This window comes from Genypterus blacodes, unplaced genomic scaffold, assembly GCF_046128005.1.
Source record: "Genypterus blacodes isolate CSIRO-AG114 ecotype Tasmania unplaced genomic scaffold, CSIRO-AGI_Gbla_v1 ptg000033l_1, whole genome shotgun sequence".
Lineage (NCBI taxonomy): Eukaryota > Metazoa > Chordata > Actinopteri > Ophidiiformes > Ophidiidae > Genypterus > Genypterus blacodes.
This window is the reverse complement of record NW_027466846.1, coordinates 1,148,452-1,168,780: the sequence shown is the minus strand read 5'-3', so window position 1 is coordinate 1,168,780 and position 20,329 is coordinate 1,148,452. Positions and strand designations below refer to the sequence as shown.

The 20,329-nt window shown below is 41.5% G+C and overlaps 1 protein-coding gene across 2 annotated transcripts in view; it reads left to right on the top strand.

Moving 5' to 3' along the window:
• Nucleotides 1-8,134: 8,134 nt before the first annotated feature.
• slc4a11 (solute carrier family 4 member 11) overlaps nucleotides 8,135-20,329 on the top strand; it is a 68,760-nt gene continuing 56,565 nt past the window's right edge. For both annotated transcript variants that reach the window (XM_076146685.1, XM_076146684.1), the window contains exon 1: nucleotides 8,135-8,316. Coding sequence is in view for 1 of the 2 variants with exons in the window: in XM_076146684.1 (XP_076002799.1) it covers nucleotides 8,280-8,316 (37 nt within the window). In the remaining variant the exon portion in view is untranslated. The remainder of the gene's footprint in view (nucleotides 8,317-20,329) is intronic.

Sequence of the window (20,329 nt, the reverse complement as noted above, 5' to 3'; positions counted from 1 at the left end):
TTACTTATATTACAACAAGTCTTCAAAATACTTATTGTGTCAAACTTAATCGACTTCATTTCACAACTGAACTGTAAATCCACACATTTGAGAAATTGGAATCAGCAAGCGATTCAAGTGTTGTTCATTTCTGTCAAACGTCTAATAAAGGAATTGTTTAATCACTAATTATGATAAGGTTTTCAGATCCAATTAAATCAAAGACTATGTACAGTGGCAGTAAGCTTGATAAACTACAGGAAACACTGAATGGCCATGTCAGCAATGCCACGGGACAAAAACACTGGATTCAAATGCGCCACTCCAAGATGAGGTTCAAATAGAAAGAATATCCTTTACTCCAAAAGCATTAGACTTTACGAAAATATGCATGAGGCCAAAAACTAGACTGGACGTGATACTTGGACTTGACACAACTTAACGTGACCTTACAAGACAAACTGGCACAGGACAAGGGGAGACATGGACTACTATACATGAGGTAATGAGACACAGGTGACAACAATCAAGGGCGAGGCAGACAATCACAAGACATGAGTGACAGTACTTAAACATAACGTGAGACAAGGACCAGACATTAAACACTGAACTTGAACCAAACTATAACATGGAGCGACTATGATTCAAGGACATGACTTGAATACTGCACATGAACTAAAGTTAAACTCTTTCTTTATTGCTCTTATTGATGGCTGGATTGGAGTCAGCTTGCTAGTTGCAGCAGTCTTAGCATTAGCCAGTTATTCATACTCTGCATATTCTTTCTGGTGACGTTGTGTCAAGTAGCAACAAGGTTTTGTGCCGTTGTAATTCTCTGCCAACAATCCCCCCACAAGGAATTGTTTTTGAACAAATCTCTTGCTTGTAGTAGAGACTGGCTAGAACTGCTAGACCGGAGGGGACGCACTGCAGTGTTGTGCTTTGTTTAGGCTGACATCTTTTGCACCAGCGCCGCTCCTTGCAGGACACGCTGCAGTGTTGTCTGTTATTGTGACAGTAGAGAAAAGACAGATCGAGTGATTTGAAGTGGAAATCAACCGATACGGACTGGTGACCGATGGAGTGTCGCGCTGCCTAGTTCGAATTTCTTATGTTCCCCTACAAGCTAACACAAAATGATATCTCATAAACAGGTTATTTAGTCATTTCTTGAAATTTCCGAAGATCAACCAACCTTATTTGTCCATGCATCATGAACCATGTGACAATCCTGAGTGCAGCTAATGGGATTTCTTAGTATAGCGCTGATGTAACGCAGACATGGTTAAAGCTTTATTGCTAACTCAAAGCAACATGGTAAAAATGCACAATTCATGATTCTGTAAAGTCTTTTACTTTGATTAAATTATGCAGGCTGCAAACTGCATTTTTAATTGCACTGCTATGTTTGTTCACCTGTGTGATCTCAGTTAGATTCCCCCAGCCGTTTTTGCTCGAGAGAACATAATCAAGTTGTTCCTCTCCAAATTAAATCTGTAGCTAGTTTGTGACCTGAAATATGTCCTCATCCCCTTGGCAATAGTTACTGCTCAGTACTGAATGCTACCACACACACAACACACACACACACACACTCACACACACAGAGGGAATTGCAGAAGGCTATATTCTGATAGTTCCTGCAGTGATGTGTGCGGGCAGCAGAGTAACAAGAACCAGCTGTTGCCCTTATCCTCTTTCCCCTCCTCCTCTTCCTTCTTCTCCTGCTCCTCATCCTTCTCCTCATCCTCCCCCTCCTCCTCTCTCATCTCGCTTTGCTCTTTTATTCACGAGTGTTATGATTATCACCGTGCCCTTGTCCTTTTTCTTCCTGTGCCAGGGCACATCAACAGCAACAATGACGGTGCTGACAGAAAACCAAAAAAAAAAAAAATTCCTCTCTTTTACATACACGCACACACAAACGCAAAGAGAGACAAATATGGAATAAAATTGACGCCTACACCACAGGCAGAAAGACGAGACAAACACACACACACACACTGACATGCCAACACAGACTTGCGAGAGGCAAATACATGCACACCCGCTCACTGCTGCTAATGAAGGTTGTTCCCAGTCAAAAGCAGGGAGCAGGATTCCCTTACTGATTGATGACTCACGATGCAATAGCTGTCGATGTTTTTGCATGATTACTAGCTATGTAGCATTACTCTTATTACTACGCTATTGCAGACACAGCTGCCTCAGGAGCTGTGTGGGTCCTCAAAGCAGGCTAGCCTTTAAAATCGCCAAGTAAAAAGTCTGAACCCTGCTGCAGAGACATCTTAATGAGTCGCACACGACACGCTGACACATTTCACAAGGACAAAAGGACGCCTGACACACAGCAGTGGCACAGTCCTGTACAGTGCATACCAGATCACACATCACCGTATATCATATCAGTAAGACAATATTCAACATGTGTGCATAGTACAATAGTTATATGACACTGATATATTATCAATTACTAATTAATTCTACCAGTTGTTTTTCAAGTATTGAAATCAATGAATTGCCTATCACACGGCTCCTAGAGTGATGTTTACAAGTTGCTTGTTTTGTCTGTAAGCAATTAACAAAGCAACACATTTGAAAAGTAGGTGTTTGGACTTTTTACTGATTAATGGAATTTATGTTTTTTGCCTAATTCATTGTTTCAGTACTGATTATGAATAAACAGAAGTATTTATCTTCATCGCCCTTCCCACTTCTCCTAGCTCACATAATGTGTGTTTGCACACAGTATTTGAACTGTGGGACCTGCTGAAACCAAGAGACTGTTGAGCTCCGGCTCGGTTGTTTAGAAAAGGTGTACACCTCAGCTACTATTCAATGAGTATTAATTGTTGACTTTGAAAGCAGGTTGTCTAAGAATAAGTATGTGTTTCCATTCTTCAAACACAGTTCAGCCTTGGATAAGAGCACCGCTAACGCTCACCAACATAAACCATTGAGTTTAATCATTTCCTCTCTCACACTCAGTCAACGAAAACTAAGAAATGAACTAAGAACTAAGAAAGAAATACTAAAAATGATAACCTTAGCAAAGGTAGTGTTTAAAGCAAGGGTCTTATTGAATTGCATTGGATTGTACACGTGTGTTCTCCAAATTTTCTCTAACCTTTCTATTGTAATATAAAATGGAGTGTTGGATTTTGTCAGTGTGTTGAAACCTGGTGCCTGAAATGCCCCGAAAGCTTCACTTTTGATTGGTCCTTCTGATCTCTTCACTAACAGCCATTTAACCATGTACATCCCTGATTAGATACAGCCACCAAGTATGAGGCTGCTGTTTGGCCAGTGTTTTGCCATCCATGGTCTTCTGGCATCTTTGCAGCTGGCAAATCAGACCAGAGAGATTACCAGGAGATTCTTAAAATAGACAGATCCTAAAATGGCATGTTTCTACTCGTTGTGCACAACGGCACTGCAGCAAGCAACGGTTAGATTTTTGAAACTCACTCAGCTTGCATCTAAGTGGTTAAGGTAGTGCACAAGTAATGATTCATCGTTCACTAACACACACGCACACATACACATACCAAGCTGTGAGCTGCCTGGAGGCCTTTCCCACCTCCAACCTCATAGCGCTTGCTGATGAGTCGCCGCTGACTAGCTGCAGGGTCATTCCAGACGCCTGTGTGCAGTGAGTGTCATCTAAAAACTGAAATTTACTCCCAGGTATCTGGTGAAACTGCTTTTTTGATGATGAAAGGAGGAGCCCATTTTTACTGGATGTCACTCTGAGCAGAAACAAGAAACAGATCTGCCTTCCAGCCTTCAGCTAGCATTCAAGGCAGAATGGGGTTTTCTTTTGGAGAGTGAGAGGGAGATTCATAACTCCCTCTAGCTTTTTGCTGTTCAGCGATCGCAGATTTCAATGCAAACGATCAAAATCGTGCGTGTGGAAGTGGAGAAACTCATCCCTCACTGAGGGGGCTGGTGCATTTGTGACTGCTTCTGAAGCCCATTCAGCTCATCTGTACACAAACCAGTGGCATTAAGATTTAAGTAATGGCGCCTTTTGTAAACATTGTCTTGAACGATCTAGTTAAAATTTGCCTCAAGTTAACATTAGATGATGAATTGAATGTTGATTATGTGTCAGAAATTCTAATGCTTACTGACACAAGAACACAAAAGTTGGTCTATGCATATTGTTCATCTTTGTGATGTATTAAACATTGTGAATATAAATCATAAATGTAAATGTTGTGATTAACGGCTTAACAAGTGTAAACTAGACTAAACTAGAATACAGCACTTATGAGAGGCATGTTCAAACTCTGTTCAGCACATTGCACATTTACGCCTTTACAACTTTAAGAAACAATAAATTAAGATCTCAGTGTTTTTGTCTTTATTTAACGATACAACTTTAACCGGGTTTCATTACCAAACCATACTTATTTCCTGCTGTGCGTGTGTTGTGGTAAGGTAGAGCAGTCGGCCAGGGATTAGAAGGTTCTTGATTCAATTCTGGGGCTCAGGCCGAGGGAGCCTCATGCTAATATCATTTTAAATTGAATATATTTAGATTCTTAGGGCTGTTGTTGTTCTTCACAATTATAATTGTGTTATCATAACAGTTGATACCCCACATTTACTAGGTAGTAATAGGAATTTGGAATATTGTGATTGCTTCAAAGACATGACACGTCACAGAGTCTCAGCAACAGCTGCTGTACAGAACTAAAAATACTGGTTTAGCATGTAGGAACGTCTAAGTAGTGCTTCTGCGCTTCTGGCTATTAAAACCATCTCCGTAAAATTAGAGCTACTGCTTTTCATCTGCTTTTAGAATGATACAGTGGAGCTTTTGTTATCGCCAAACATCCAAAGATCATAAAACACAAAAGCTAAATGGCCATGTGAAGTTTGAATTTATCAGGAAAAGGAAAACAAAATAACTTTCGCTATTTTTGTAGCCTTTCCTATTTCATTCTTCCTCTGAAGCTTGGCAGCCTGCTGCTCATTTCGGCATGCAGTAAACTATTGGCAATTGGCATTTTATAAACATGGCCTCACACAGCTCTAGGCAATCACCTCAATGAACACAAGGCAGAAATGGATCCAAATTGCAGCTGAACTCCATAACAACATAGTATTGTGGTATTCCTAAACCCTATAAAGTACTTCAACTATTTACAAAGAGCAGCTGCCAGCATTCCATACTAGAAAAACAAGCATCATGACATGTATGGAACTACACCTGTAAACAGCATAATGTAGGTTTATGACATTATAATGCATCAACCACATAATTGTAAATACAGGCTCTAGTCTCCACCAACTCCTGAGAACACTATCTGCATCTTTAGCTTATTAGACTTTCTTCTTTAACTTTGTCACTCACTGTTCTGTACAATCGGATGTCAGTATTGTGTTCTGGAAATGGCGGCCTACAGTGTTTAGTGGTAATCTATGAGATACAGTATAAGACTAGTCAAACAAATCAATGAGCCAAATGCCATTAAAAGCTATGCACAGCTGCACAGTTGAACGATCATTCCGTCACAAGTGTCTTACTTTCATTTCACACAACCACTTAATAAAGTTTATACAGTACATCTGTACAATTAGATATTCAGTAAATACTATAAAGAGTTTGGAAGCCAAAGCCAAATTATGTTTTAGCGATTGAAGGAACCAAGCCAAAAAAGAAACAAAAAGTTCAAAAGTGCAAAAGTACATTATCGGAGGAACAGATCTTCGTAAAAAATTCAAAAAATGCATGTAGGCGAGCTACAGCCTATGGAGCTGTCAAACAGGAAACATAGCTGCAAACACTGAACACCAACACAGGACTCCACAGGTGTGTCTCCCGAAACATTTATCGATGTGAATAAGTGACATCTGTTTGTCTCCATGAGCACTTTTTCCACACAGCCTTAAGTAGACAGTAAGGACTCAGTGTCAGGGACAGTTGACAACATATGTCTGTGGCAGGTTATGTGATGGTCACTGTGGCCACAAAGCTGTTAGAAGTGGCAGGTTTTGTTGCCCGGTGGAGAACAGCATGGAGGATGCAAGGAATCTGCTTGAGCTGAAGTCACTTTCTTAGTTACTTCGCCAATGCCAAATCCACTAGCTTGGCAAAATCAGTTTTCCAGTCTTTGTCAGTGTTCTGAAGTATAAACTGTGTTGTCTTAAAATGAACAATGCGATCGGCTTCGTTATTCTTCTGGAGACTCATACTCATACAGAGACCTTTAGAAAATCAAAAAGATGAATCTGCTGCCTGTCTTTACAAATATCAAAACAACCGACAGTGATATTTGTTCGAGTGTATTACTGGTTTGCATAGTTCATTCACAAGACAACATATTTTACATCCAACTTACACAAATAATAGGCTATAGCTCATCATCAGATTAAACAGTTTAAGGGGTTTTATGCATCAATGTTGAAACATTCAAAGTATTGTATATTGTATAAATATCCTTAGTTCCATTTACACAGCCGTGTGCAGTATATGGAATTGCGCAACCTCCTTACTCAGTCAACAATGCATAATCTTTGTGTATTCCATGATACGGAATGCTAATGCAGATAGACCTACTGACTGGAGTGCAAGCACGCTTCTACCTGGTTTGGAAAAGGGCGGTGGGTGAGAACACTTGAATTAGCCTCTGGGGACATCGCACCCTGGCACACTGAGTGACGCATTTACCCGCACAGTGCATAACGGTTTTTATGCAAAGCAGACCCACTGGCCATACCACACACAGTGATATTATACATGCAGCCTTATGCAAATGACTGACCTTTCACAGAGCATTTACGTCAGGGTGGGAAATTAACTTTTTCATCCAGTAGCTAACTGTATGTGGTTGAGTTGGAAATGATACGTTAACGTTTCCTTTTGACGACATGTGACAAAAAGTATCAAGCATCAAATTGAGAACTATCTTTGAATTGTCAGCTTAAAAGTTTTAAAGTACAACTTTGCAGTTCTAGTCGTGGGTAATAGAACGGATGGTCAAAATAGTTGGAATTTTTCATGCAGCAGTCTCAGTAATTGCGTCGCAGTAGTAGTAGTAGAAGTAGAACTATATTAGCTAGTATAAGTCCTTAAATTGATTGTTTTCTTGACACGTCTCTTTTGAGTACCGTTCTTTTTATAGTCTACCCTCTCCTTTATTTATTGCAGTGGATTTTTACCTCTAGCGTTAAACTCGTAAATCCTGCTGCTCCATGTTTACACTCTAGCCTGGCTTACAGCTGACAGGTTGAACTGATGTAAAAGGTGATGACGCAACCTGCAACATTTGATATCAGATCACGTTGATGTTGTGTTGCTAAGTACATTGCCCAGGAGTCATCCTGGGGAGCCCCATTTCAATATTTTCCACGGTTAGGATGTCTCCCGTCAAAACAATTTGCTCCGACACTACCTTGTTAATACGACGCCTGATAGAGGTCAAGGGAAGGATAAAAAGTCGCACCTGATGCAGATAGTAGAGCAGCGGACCAAAACCACCATTTTGTTAGCACACCGGTTGGTAAAAGGGTGTGGGAATAAATTCAAGTTCTCAATGGCTGCTCTGGATGACGATGATTTGTTGATTTAGCACGATGTTTTAGATAACAGTATGATTTGAAGTGTGTGTTGCTGTTCCTATTCAAAGAAGAAATAAATTTATCCCTGAAAATGGGTTTGTGTGCTTTCCCAGACTTTGTTTTGACTTTCTTCAGCTTATATTTTAAACTAATTTAATAGTTTAAAAAAGGAAACAATATGAGTTATATCAATAGTTTTAATTTTCCTTATTTACTTAAGAGGGTGTTTAGAAAGACCTCTTTTAACGTCTTTTAAAGTGGTACAATTTTGCACATGTAATAATATCTGAATGTGGTCACGCTCATATTCATGGTGAAAGAGGTTGAATTCTTATTGGCGGTAAGAGCTGTATGTTACATAACGGTGTATAAGAGAGCTGAGTTGCTTGGTATGGCTTATTGGCCATTGAGATAGGTGTAGCAGGGAGGTGTGTCTCAACATGAAGTGTGCCTTGCCGTGTGCTCGTCTGCCATAGGCTGCTGTTGTGGGTTGGGAGAGAGCGGTGAGTGAAAATGAAGGCACTAGGACCCATTGGTGAGACTGTGAGTAGGCAGGCAGAGCTGGGCTGAGTCACTGCATGTGTCTGAGAGGCAGTCAGAAACATAGAGCAGAGCAAGGGAGCAGAGGTGATCTCACACTCATCAGCGCAGGATAACACAACCATGATGGGTTGACTAGGGGGGAGGTGGTTGGAGAGAGGAAGTGTGCATTCGCAAACACTTGCTCAGCAATGGAGACCAACAAAGTTCTTCATTTCGTGCCTTCGGGTAAGTGTATTAGAGCTCTGAGAGCTTCTCCTCAGCTGGGCACGACGGAATTCACTGAGGGAACCTTGGGGTTCCCTACCTAGTGAAACCTGAGAAGCCCCTGTGCAAAACATGTGCAGCCCACCTCCACTCCCACTCTCAGGGAGGGAAGCTGTTTAGGTGTGCATGTGTTCTACTGTATACAGATGGTGTGTTTTTGCGTGTGCGCTCTTTCTGTGTACTTGTGGCATGAATGTGGCTATGTTCTGTTTATGGCTGTTTTTCTGTTTCCTTTCAGAGACAGTGTGGTTGTAGCAGTGCTGCCGCGCTTTAGAGGAACGCAGATGTTGTTTTGCATACTTGTATGTGTACGTGTTTTTTCTTGTTTATGCCTGGTATGCGACACGGCAGGGGGGGAGGGTTCTGCGTCGTATTTGTTCAATACTAGAACAAAACATTTAGGGAAATATTGCCGATCCATCCAGGGAAAGACGGCATACCTGTCAAGCACAGAGAGCTGGAATGCAGAGAGAGCCCGCTCTGAACACATGCACACTCTCATCCGCGCCACTGACAGGGCTTGTTGTTCACGTGCGCATGCCAGACAAGGAGCGAGACAGAACAAGAGACAGAAAGAGTGAATGTGTGTGAGCGTGCACATGATTTTGTGTTTATTGCATGTATGTGTGAGACTTTGGGGGGGGAAAGACAATGGGGTTCACCTAGAGGTGCCTGTGGATTTCTATCTGAGAGATGTACCGTACACACATGCAGATTTGCAAATTTTTGTGTGTTTGTGTGTGAGGATGTGTAATTTAGAGTGACAGATTTGTGTTGGTGACATCTACAGGAGAGCAATGAGTCGTCCCCCTACTGAAAGTCCTCTGAGAGCCCAGAGCTCATTTTCGGAGGTGTGATGCGACTGCCTCCTTACTTTCGTTCCGTCTGGAATTCTGCGTCTGTGCGTGTGTGTGTGTGTGTGCGTGTGTGCTTGTGCGTGTGTGCGTGTGTGTGTGTGTGTGCGTGTGTGTGGTTTGAAATGTCTCTGTGCATTTGTGGTGTTTAGGATATGAGGGTTAACAATATTTAAGTACAGGAATATTATTTATAATTTATCATCCTTTTGTGAATGTGTGTACGCATTCATGATTGTGCGCAAGTGTGTGTGTTTTTATGTGAATACACAAGTGTAATTGCCTCTGTGCTGTATGATATGTGGGTGCAGGAACATGTCTGTGCGTGCGTGTGTGTGTGTGGTTATGTGTCTGCGCATTTGTGATCTAGCGTGCGCTGGTGAGAGTGTGTGTTTGTGCGTGAGCGTCATGCACTGTGCGCACTAACTACATCTCTGAGTGTGTGTTGGGGCATGATGGACATTGCTGTGACTCGTCCTCTAAGGAATCATTTGCATTCATTTGCTTTAGGAGCTGATTAGAGGCAGAGAGGGCAGGTTTGATCTCGGCAGCAGAACAATTGCGGTTCTGGTTACGGAAAGGTTTGATATGTGTATTCAAAAGGTTCTGCCGTGAGTAGAAGGAAAGGTTGATTTCAGAACAGTTCAGAGCTGACGGGAATATCGTGACAATAACAGTATGTAATGTCAGTCAACCTTAAACTGTGTCTGGGGAACGGAAAAAAAAAGATTCAAATCTGCAACCGATAGCGGCCTTTTGTCCAGTCGCATGAAATAGGATAAGATTTATCTGCAGGGAGTTGATGGAATTATCGATCAGAGCCAGTGACTCAACAATCACTTTGGCAGCCACAGTAATGTCTTAATTCTAAACTCACTTCCCTGCCCACTGGATGTTTGAAACCCAGCACAGCATTGTGTTTTACGCAGCACCTTCCTGCGTTTTGCCGGAGCATGTTTTCCCTCTGATTGCTTGGCTCAAACCGCGAGATCCCGTTTCTGGAGAATGTTTTTATTGTTGTTGTCATCTCTGACCATCAGCGAACCCTTAGTACAATACACCAGCAGTCTTTCTGATCCAATCATTATCAGTGGCAATCTGCTGACAGGTGAAGGAGCAGCTGGCACTGTGGGAGGAGGTCAGGAGAGATGGGATTCACTTTATGGAGTTGTAAATTACCATGGGGCTCCCACATGTAATTATGCTATTTGATAACATTGCTGTGATTTTTAGATTCAGTCCTGACATGCAGTGTGATTCAGCGCACTGTGTTTCTTTTCCACAGCAGTGGTGTGGTCGTCAGGTTTTGATCTCACACTGATCAACACCAACAAATGACTGCTGCGTGTTTGGGAACGTATGAGACCTGACGTGATTTTTGAGGAAGGCTATTTTACACTTGAGCAATAAAGATGACAGTAAACTTCACTGGATATGATCTATATTATTAATAACTACTTGTCATGATAATTATTGTGATCCTGTAAATTTGAGCTGAATTCCCAAACGTATGTACAGTTTCTTACGATGAAGAAAATGTGCAGTTTGTTCCTAATCGAACCTTCTAACCTGTTTCATTGCTTATCTTCGATTCATTTATATCTCAGATCTAAAACTTGATTGTTGCATTTAGATTGTGTTTTTAGAATAAAATCCCAAATATATTCAAATGCTGAAAATGTATGTGTTAATTGTTAAAATAACATAAGTGGTTAAATTCTATAACAAGGAGAAAAAAAACCCTTCAATTTGCTTTTGCGAGGTAGAAAAGACGCAGCTCCGTAAATAGAGTGTAAATCCAAGCCAATTTCAAATTCATCCGTCATCTTTAAAGTCATGATTAAATATCGTGATTACTACATAAAAACCAAGTCCCCTGCTGCGGCGTGTCGATCCTCAGGTGCGACAGACAGCCTTATAATCAGAAGCGCAGCCGTGACCTGCACAGCCGGTGACTGGGGCTACAAAATATCAGCATGGAGGACACATAGTGGCGGTGTGAATTAGTAGTTTGACCATGTGGAAGTGGAGGTGTGTGTGAGTGAAGATGGATGACGTGTTCTGTGTGTATTTGTGTGTGTGTGTGTGTATGCGCGCAGGCGTGTTCATGCTGTAGCAGGATGTGACAGTGATCTCTGATCAGTATTCACCGCTGGCAACAGATCTCAGAAGCTCGAGCCTCTGAGCACAGCCATCTGGGCAGAGGAGACACACACAAATGATCCTACAGTACCACATACACACACACACACGGGAACTTTGGAATGCCACGCAAACACAGAATCCATGTATACAAACTAGGGGTGTAAATCTTTGGCCCCAAGGTGATTCCATTTCGATCGCGATTAATCAGGGAACAATTCAACGCCTCAGAAATCTTTCATTTCCACCATGAATCCATTTGATTCCATTATTTTGCTACACGTAATTCAAAAGACATTTTTATTTCACAGAATTTCCTAATAGGACTATGGGATCTTAATTATACACAATTACTAGAAGAAGGATCTTTATCTAGGAGTGTGTTTTAAGCAGGATTGATTTTTGAGATAATTACTATCAATGTTTTCTATTTCAGATCAATGCAGTTTAATTACCACCTTAAGACACGTCATGAGGCATAAATGCATCTTTACACCTTACTACAAACGCACCTACACTTATATACACATATACACAATAACGTCTACCTTGGTGAAGCTGATAATGTTTGTTTTTGTTGACGTTGTGTCAGAGTGGTGTCGATTCAACTCAATGGTTCAAGTGCTTGGGTCCGAATTCTTCCTCATTATATCAAAAGGTGTTTGCATTTTGCATTCACATTTCAATACAATAACAGCACCACTAACTATCCAATCAAAGGGCCCGTGAGTGTACGTACATCTGTGGCAGACTGCGGCGTCACTGGTGTAACAAAGGTATACACACAATTCATTCTCTCTTCATCATTCCTGTTGGTTTTACACATGCAAAACAATTATGTAGATGTGTCAACACAGACATTCATCATGCACAGTTCAAGGCACACAGAATGAAGACCACACACATCATTATATTACATTACAAGCAGACGCGCGCACACTCGCACACAAGCACGAACGCAGACAAGCACTCCTATCCGGTCTGTCTTTAAATCTCAAACATACACAAACAAACATACACAAACACTGTTACCTGCATATCTAAACCAACAAATACACGCAAATAGACACACACACAAGCACTCCATTCACCCATTGTCTAAATATGTGTCTTCCTGTTTTTTCCCTCCCTTAGTTATACACGCAGATATAAATACACAAAAACACACGCGTGCCAGGGACAGGTGTATATTTTTGGAATAAAAGCAGCTCACGTTTACGAAGCGTCTTCAGCACTGTGCTGTCGACCACTGAGTACGACAGCGCTGAAGGTGTTACATGCTGGAAAACACCTCCAGTCATCAGGGGTGGGCGGTGTTGTCTGCAGGGGACTGGCATTCGGGGGGGAATGACATATTGAGCTATATCATAATCAGAATCTCTTTAATCGGCCAGCGTGGCAGACGGAGGGCAATTTATCATGATGTCACTGGCACGGGGGCATACTGACAGTTTACGGACAGATACTGTGTGTGTATCAGCAAGCAATGATGTTATTTATAGTGTGTTTCTATATATCACCCATACACTACAGTATATGTCAGCTCTGTGTGCCTGTGTGAGTGTGTGTGCGTCCAGTTTACCAATTTGTGCCGCGGAATCTATGGCTGGTATTATAATATAATCACGTAACCATATGTTTACTTTAAGCAAATATGCTAACAAGTGTTCTTTTTGAAAAGAAAATGTGTCTAGTCCAGTAGATATTTTTCACAGTTTTATATGTTCATACCTCGGCTTGTAAAATAGCCCACAGGTCTGAAACTAGTTTATAAGACTAAACTATGGCATACATTTAATATTATTTGAGTTTCTGCAGGAAGATGTCACATGCTGATGCTCCATTCTGAGGCTATGCAGTTTTTCTTCTTTATACTATTCAGATCCATCACTTAGTATTTGAAAAAGGATCTGGAATATTAACCAAATATTAATACATTTAAGTTGTTCATTCATGCGGTCTCTCAACATTACAGGAAACGGGCAGAATGAACGGGTTCCATACGAGGGCAGCTTGCCTCGCCATATCTTCCTTCTCAATGATAACATCCAGTCTCAAGCGTTTTCATTATGGTGGATTTTGCTACTTATACAAACAGGCTATTCCTATTAGTATCACGCACAAAAATAACCCTGCATTTCCAACTTGTTATTCTCACAAACCTCTTCATTCTTCATGCCTTCATTGTTTTACAGCTTCCCCAGATGTGACTGTATATAAAAAGCATCTATTATTGCGGGGACGTGTGGCACAATTGTTCCTGTCGTCTATTTTAACGGTCAGATAAAATGGATTTAAATGCTGGTTGTTCTGCACCCCCAGAAGAACAACCAGTAATCAGCCTAATCCAGTTAGATGACTCTATTTTTAACCTAAATTGTGCGAGGAGAAAGTCTCACAGACATTCACAGTTCCCTTTTTCATTGGATACTTCCTTTTTTGAACATAATTGGATGTAAAACTATAGTTGTCTACAACTAGTTTCCTGTCTATTCTATTTTTAGAAGGATGTATACTATACAATCTGTGTATCTAACAGATTTTACAGGGTGAAAGTGGAAGAGGAGGAATGATATTGGGACTTAAGTGTGAATTTTCAGCCACTTTCCCAATGAGATCATGTCTAAACATCAGTCTTCTGATTCAAAGCTGACTGACCCTTGCTCAGTCACATATACATAAGTCAGAATAAATTCATATCAATAACGAGGTAAACATATTTTTTATATTAACACACAACACACACACACGTATGTGCGCGCACGGGGCGTTGGTGCTTCCCTCCCAGTCTTTGGTCATGAAATGCTTCTCTGTCTTGCTGTTCTGTAATTAGGCTCCATCTTACCACCACCACCCTCTAGCGTGAACACACCCACTCACTCCGAGCTTATTGTACAGGTCACAGAACAGGAAGCAAAACTGTGTGCAGGCAAGGTGTTTGTTTCACTTCATATTTAGTATTTCCGTCGTACATTCTGCTGTGGCATCATAACATAGCCAGCACAGAGCAGCTCGTCTATGCAGATTACTTTATCTTTTTGAAGTGAATTACATTTGAATCCAACAAAGAGCACAACACAGTATGACAGTCGTGATGCTCCGCTACTTCCCTACCCTGAATCCCGCCCGCCCGCCCCCCCTCCCACCCAACCACCCACCAGCATCCTTGTAATTATTACAAGATGTCTCAGGATGCCCATGTGGATGAATTCACAATCTGCAGCCCATTTCACGTGCCTGAGCAGAAATATCAATGTACTTAATTGAATTTGGAAATTTCGTGTAGCAGGTATAGCAATCACACACGAACACAGTCACACACACGTGCCAACAGTTCCTGCCGTGGGTGACCCTGCCGTATAACTCAAGCAAGATACATTACGGAGGGCATCGTGCATCAGGCAGACATTTTCTCATCGCTGGTCAGACTATTTTTTTACGCAGCTTCTGAGTGCGGGGTTTTATACAGACAGGCTGATTGACAGATACTCAGAGAGCTGTTTTTCATTGTTCATTTACTGCATGTCTTTGATGTCCTTTTGTCCTTGTGACATGCCGTGCTGGTATATATTTTAAAATGCCATCTGCTTCTGCGCCGAGGCTGCGTTCAAATTGCGTGGCGTAGTCGACGGGAATGTGTTACTTAAAGCCTGTCGGTGTTGTTAGGAGGGGAATGATGAATTAAATGTAAAGGAGTTTGACTTTGTTACTGCTTGTACGGGAGTAAACTGCACAATGAGACACATGCTGAGGATATAGGATACATGATCTCATCTATAGTGTTAAGGCAAAATAGAAGACAGTAGAACTCACAAATTCACACCTGTGTCAAGTAGGATTACACAACATGGCTAGAAGTAAGATGGAGATTCGTCTGTAGCTGCTTAATTGACATTCTGCTAGTGTACGGCACGACGACAGCGAAGCGAAACTCAACAGGTGAGGCAGACTGCTGAGGTTAAAGGGTCGATTATTGCTGGAACCACTTATAAAACTATGAATATCCATTTCTTTTTAACTACAAAACTGTGGTTATATTGCTTCATTTAGTCAGGACAATGTCAGAGTAAACTTTTTGCTCGCTAAACTTTTGCTTTTAATTGTCACATCAATAACAGAGAAACAAAGTGCTTCTCTTCAGAGTTTTGCATGCTCCTTTGAACAAAACAAACACCCAAGATGTAGAAATAAAAATAGACTCATGCAGTGAAACATCTAAACAAAACAAATAGACTGCAAATGGAATCAAATATTTCAAATAATCAACATCTGACTCGTTTTTACACATCCATCAATTAAATGCGGATGGAAAAAAAGCTAACAGAAGATTTTTCAGGGCGTTGTTCTTCTGCTAAAAGTCATCAAACTTTGCATGAAACATTCAACGAAGATGCATTATGACGGCTTTAATTTAAGGAAATGAATTACAAATTGACACCAATAGCCGAGGGCCTGAAAATGTAAACAGAACCTCTAACTTAAGAGGAAGCTCAAATTACACACAAGCAGATCTTCAATGCTGTGCTGCTCTGTTCTGACTGACTGGTGTGTGTGTGACCGTGTGTCTAAATGCTCAAACAACAGTGGAAAGTTGTGTCTCCTACACACCACATTGTGAGGAAAACATTGCTGGTCATTCATACAGGACAAAATCAGTAAAATATCGATATTGTATTCTATTTGGAATGTAAAAAATGATACATGGAGGAGCTTTTTATGTCAAACCAAGATTAGGTCATAACAAAGATGTAGCAATTTTTTCTCTGTGTGCATTTTTGTACCTTCTGCAGATTTCAATATGGTGTCAAGAAATATAACTTTTATGTAACTTTAGAGTGTTAATGAACGCTGTCATCACACATCTGGACTTTCATCTGGATCTACTCAATGAGACGTAGTGCGACTCTTGTTCTTACTTTTAACTTGAGTCATTTCCCGCCCTGCAACAGTAATGGAGAACAGAACTCTTGTCATTCTGAATCCGCTTTGGACAGATGGGTTCAGCTGCTCAAATTGGAATTGAAGAGTGGTAGACGTAAATAACATATACTGTAGCAGAAGGACACAGGAAGCTTGCAAACGGTGGAAATGGACAGCGTAATAGATCTATATTAATCAGCTTTCCTCTCCTGATGCCTCACACTGAGGCTCAGTGAAAACAGTTTTCTGTGTAGTTCACGCTACAAATGAAAAGCAGCACTATATTCTTTCGGAGCAGCGTACAGTAGATAGGCTGTGGGCTTTGAGAGGAACAGCAGACTTGAAAGGAAGATGGTGGCCTGGCTTTAATCGAGCTAGAGGAAGAGGGGAATGTGCAAGCAATTAGCAGGAATCCCCTCACACTGGCTTTTCTCCCCCCCCTCCTTCTATGAAAATCGAAACAGCCAATTTCTGTAGCACAGAGAGAGCGGGTGGCTGGTGTTTGTAGTAGAACAGTTACTCACTCCCTCACCCGCTACCTCATTTCTCTGCCTGGCTCACTCGCTACTAACACACACACACACACACACACACACACACACACACACATACACACACACACACACACACACACACACAAAGAGAGCACAGTGTCCCTGCTGCAGCACCTAAGCATAATCCTGTACCTATGTGTGATTGGTTTTGTGAGAAAATGAGAGAAGACAGAAAAGGAAAAAAGACAGGGAAGATGGAGAAAAGGAGCTTGGATGAGATGGACCAAGAGTAAAGAGGAAATGGAAAGAGAGGGAGGGTCAAGTCAATGGAACAGAAAGAGAGAAAGAGGAATACAAATAGATGGAAAGGATAGAAAATGATGACATAATAGCATGGAAGGGCTTAAATTGAAGCATATTCTTTTGCTTACATGAGGCACGACGCAGCAGCACAGACAAGAGTTGGATTCACAGTAGCCAGCTCACTATAACTATCAATTCCCCTCAGGTGAAAGGACCAGGGGATTACCGTAGAGCTGCTCAGTCCACAGAGCTGTCTGACACTGACACCGGGGAAACGCTAGACTCATGTAAAAAAAAAAAAAAAAAAAAGGCTTGGAGACGGAGATGGTGCAGCGTCCAATTTTTGTATGAAGGTAAATTATTAGCTAATTATTTCTGACCTAAGGTGCTTCTCCCAGTCACCGCAGCTCATGTTTGAAGTTAGATTTGCTTAAACTGCTTTTGACGCACTTGCCCAAGGCTCTGTCCTTTGAACCATCATGTTTTGTTGCACCCAAGCCTTAAGCAGATCTGCTTTCTGTCATGCCGAATTGCACACACACACGAGCGTGCGCGCACACACACACACACACACACACACACACACACACACACACAGATGCACAAACAGCAGACTTACACGCTTAAACACATCTCCTCATACATGTACGCGTCAATGAACACATGAAGACATCTGTAGACCCCCACACACACAATCCTGTCCAGCATTGGCCAGAGACCACCTGCTCACCAGACCAAATTGACTGTAGCCAGCCTTGTGGTCAAGGCTCTGCTGTGACATCATCATCATCATCATCAGACGCCAACCCAGGGACACAGCTGTCCGCGGCCAATCCAGCAGCTCCCTCTCTTGTTCAAACAAAGCTGACATTCTATTCTTCGGGTTTTTGTATTCAAGGGTGAACCTCTACGGCGCATCAGTGGAATTTAGAATTAGGGGTCAACTGGCAGCGAAAACATTTTGAGTGGAACGCTTCTGAAATGAAAGTCTGTCATGGGTAACAATTCATGAAATCACGATGATCAAAACCAGTCTGAGTAGAATCTTTTGTGAAGGCCCGAGGCCTCTAGTAGACGCTCCAACGGGGAATTCTGAATTGAATTTTTTCTCAAACTAACATTTTTCTTGTTAGTATTGTAAGAATCATCGAAAACATGGACAGATTTTGCTGCAAACACTGTTCATCCTCCACCTGCGGAAATCTGATTTAAAGGAAGCAATTTGAGGCATTGGTGTTACCTGGGATGGCAGTCTGGAGGACAGATGGTGTACTGGGTAACAGTTGTTTATTATATCCCTTTGAAAACCCTTTACATTCTAAAGCACATTCACTGAAATCACGAAAACAACTTTTGCTAGTCCACTGATGATGATTGGTTCACCTCACAAATAGTGTGCAGCCTTTTTGACGTTATTTGGATGGATTTTCTTGATGAATTTGGAGATTTGTTTGTTGTTTTGAGCTGTATTCACTCATATAAAATGCTAGTGACACATTTGTTAACATTGAAATTACAGTAGAGGTGAGAAAAGCAAGTAAGCTGTTATTGAATTGTGGGTTCTACAGTTAAACTTGGTAGGTTTATCTTTGTATTTGTTGCTGGTGTAGTTAAGCATTGAGCATAAATTAGCATCCTCGATAATGTATTTTTTTTATTAACATCCCCACTTTCCAACTAAGTGGCAAATTGCATTGAAAGTGACAGCCTGACAGAATGAGAGACCAGCTAAGACTTGTCCTGATGGAGCTCAGATGAAAATGACCGAATGACCTTGTGGGGTTTTGACGAGTTGGAAGAATCAAGCCGAATCATGTCGCCTGTGAATATTTGTAATTAACTTCCAACCCATGAGGGGCTCTACCTCTCCAGAGAGGAGTCATCCAAAATCAATTTGGCCTGAACCTAGAACTCTTGTTACATGGCACAAAAACTGAGAAGAGGTTTTTTTTTTACCCACCTGAGTGTCCCATCTGCTCGTCCCTTTCTGGCTGCATACTTTGGTTGGATCAGTGTTGTGGCAGAGAGGTCCAGGCTTGCATTTCCCCAGCCATGTCCACCAGCCACTCCAGGGGAATCCTAACTTTTCTTTCAGGCCAGCCAGGATCTATTTTTTCCACCCTCATGATCTGGTTTTGCCCTCACCCAGCTCTGAGTAATGACTCCCAAGGATAAGATCGCGGAACACAAGCAGCCGCAGATTCGTTTTCAGGGTGTCTCCCTTAGGATCGCCCTTAGAGATAGGGTGAGGACCTCAGATATCGGCGAGGAGATCAGAATGGAACATTTGTTCCCTCATGTTAAAGGAGCCAGTGGAGATAGCCCCTCATCATCATATGAAGAGATATTCTGAGCACCTCTGAGTCACAGAATATTGGATTTGTCAATTGTACTATTGCCTTACAGTGATAAAGGTTAGAACTATTGTCATGCACAGTGGCTTGGTCCTTCTCAAAGCAGCCACGCTTGGTATGACTCATCAGAAATGATTTGCTTATCCGCATAACATTGATTACCTGTGATGCTAACCTTTCCAAACACAGAATAGATACAAAAATAAATAAACTCACCATACAGGGATGTTAGATTTTGTCTTGGCACAATACCTTAAATGTTGTGTTGTATTTAATAACACTGATGATGTAAATGGGCAAAGTAATCTAAGTTAAGCGGCACTAATAAGGATCAGCTGCTGCACGCTTTTAAGACATCACTGCGCATGTGTGAAACACTACAGAGCACCTGTGTCTCTTCACTGGCTGACATATTAGTTAGGATGAATGTTACACCAAACAGATCAGACCGATCAGACAACAAAAAAGATTAGTTGCTTCCATGTAACACTGGATCTCATTGAACAGCGATATACCTAGAAACTACTGAATGACTTCTTGTGGTCGTACACAAGGAACACCCAAAATACATAACACAGTAATCCGAACACACAGTTTTCTCTGTCATTTGGCAGGCACAAAACCTGAGTGCTGCCCCTTAATGAATATGCAGAAGCGCGATTTCACTCGTTTGCTTCTAAAAAGCGTCCACAAAGTCTCAGTAAATAGGCCCTAAGTCTCTGAAATCCTTCCTTCTGACGTGGGTTCCAGTATGCCCAGTCAAACGCCTCTTGGGAAACACCGTACAAAGACATAAATTCCATTTACAATGTCTGTATAATTAGCATTTTGATTGAAGTGCTCAGAAATTCCTCGCTGAAAAAAAAAAAGACAAATAAATCCCAAATGTGTCCCTGCTGTTTAAAGC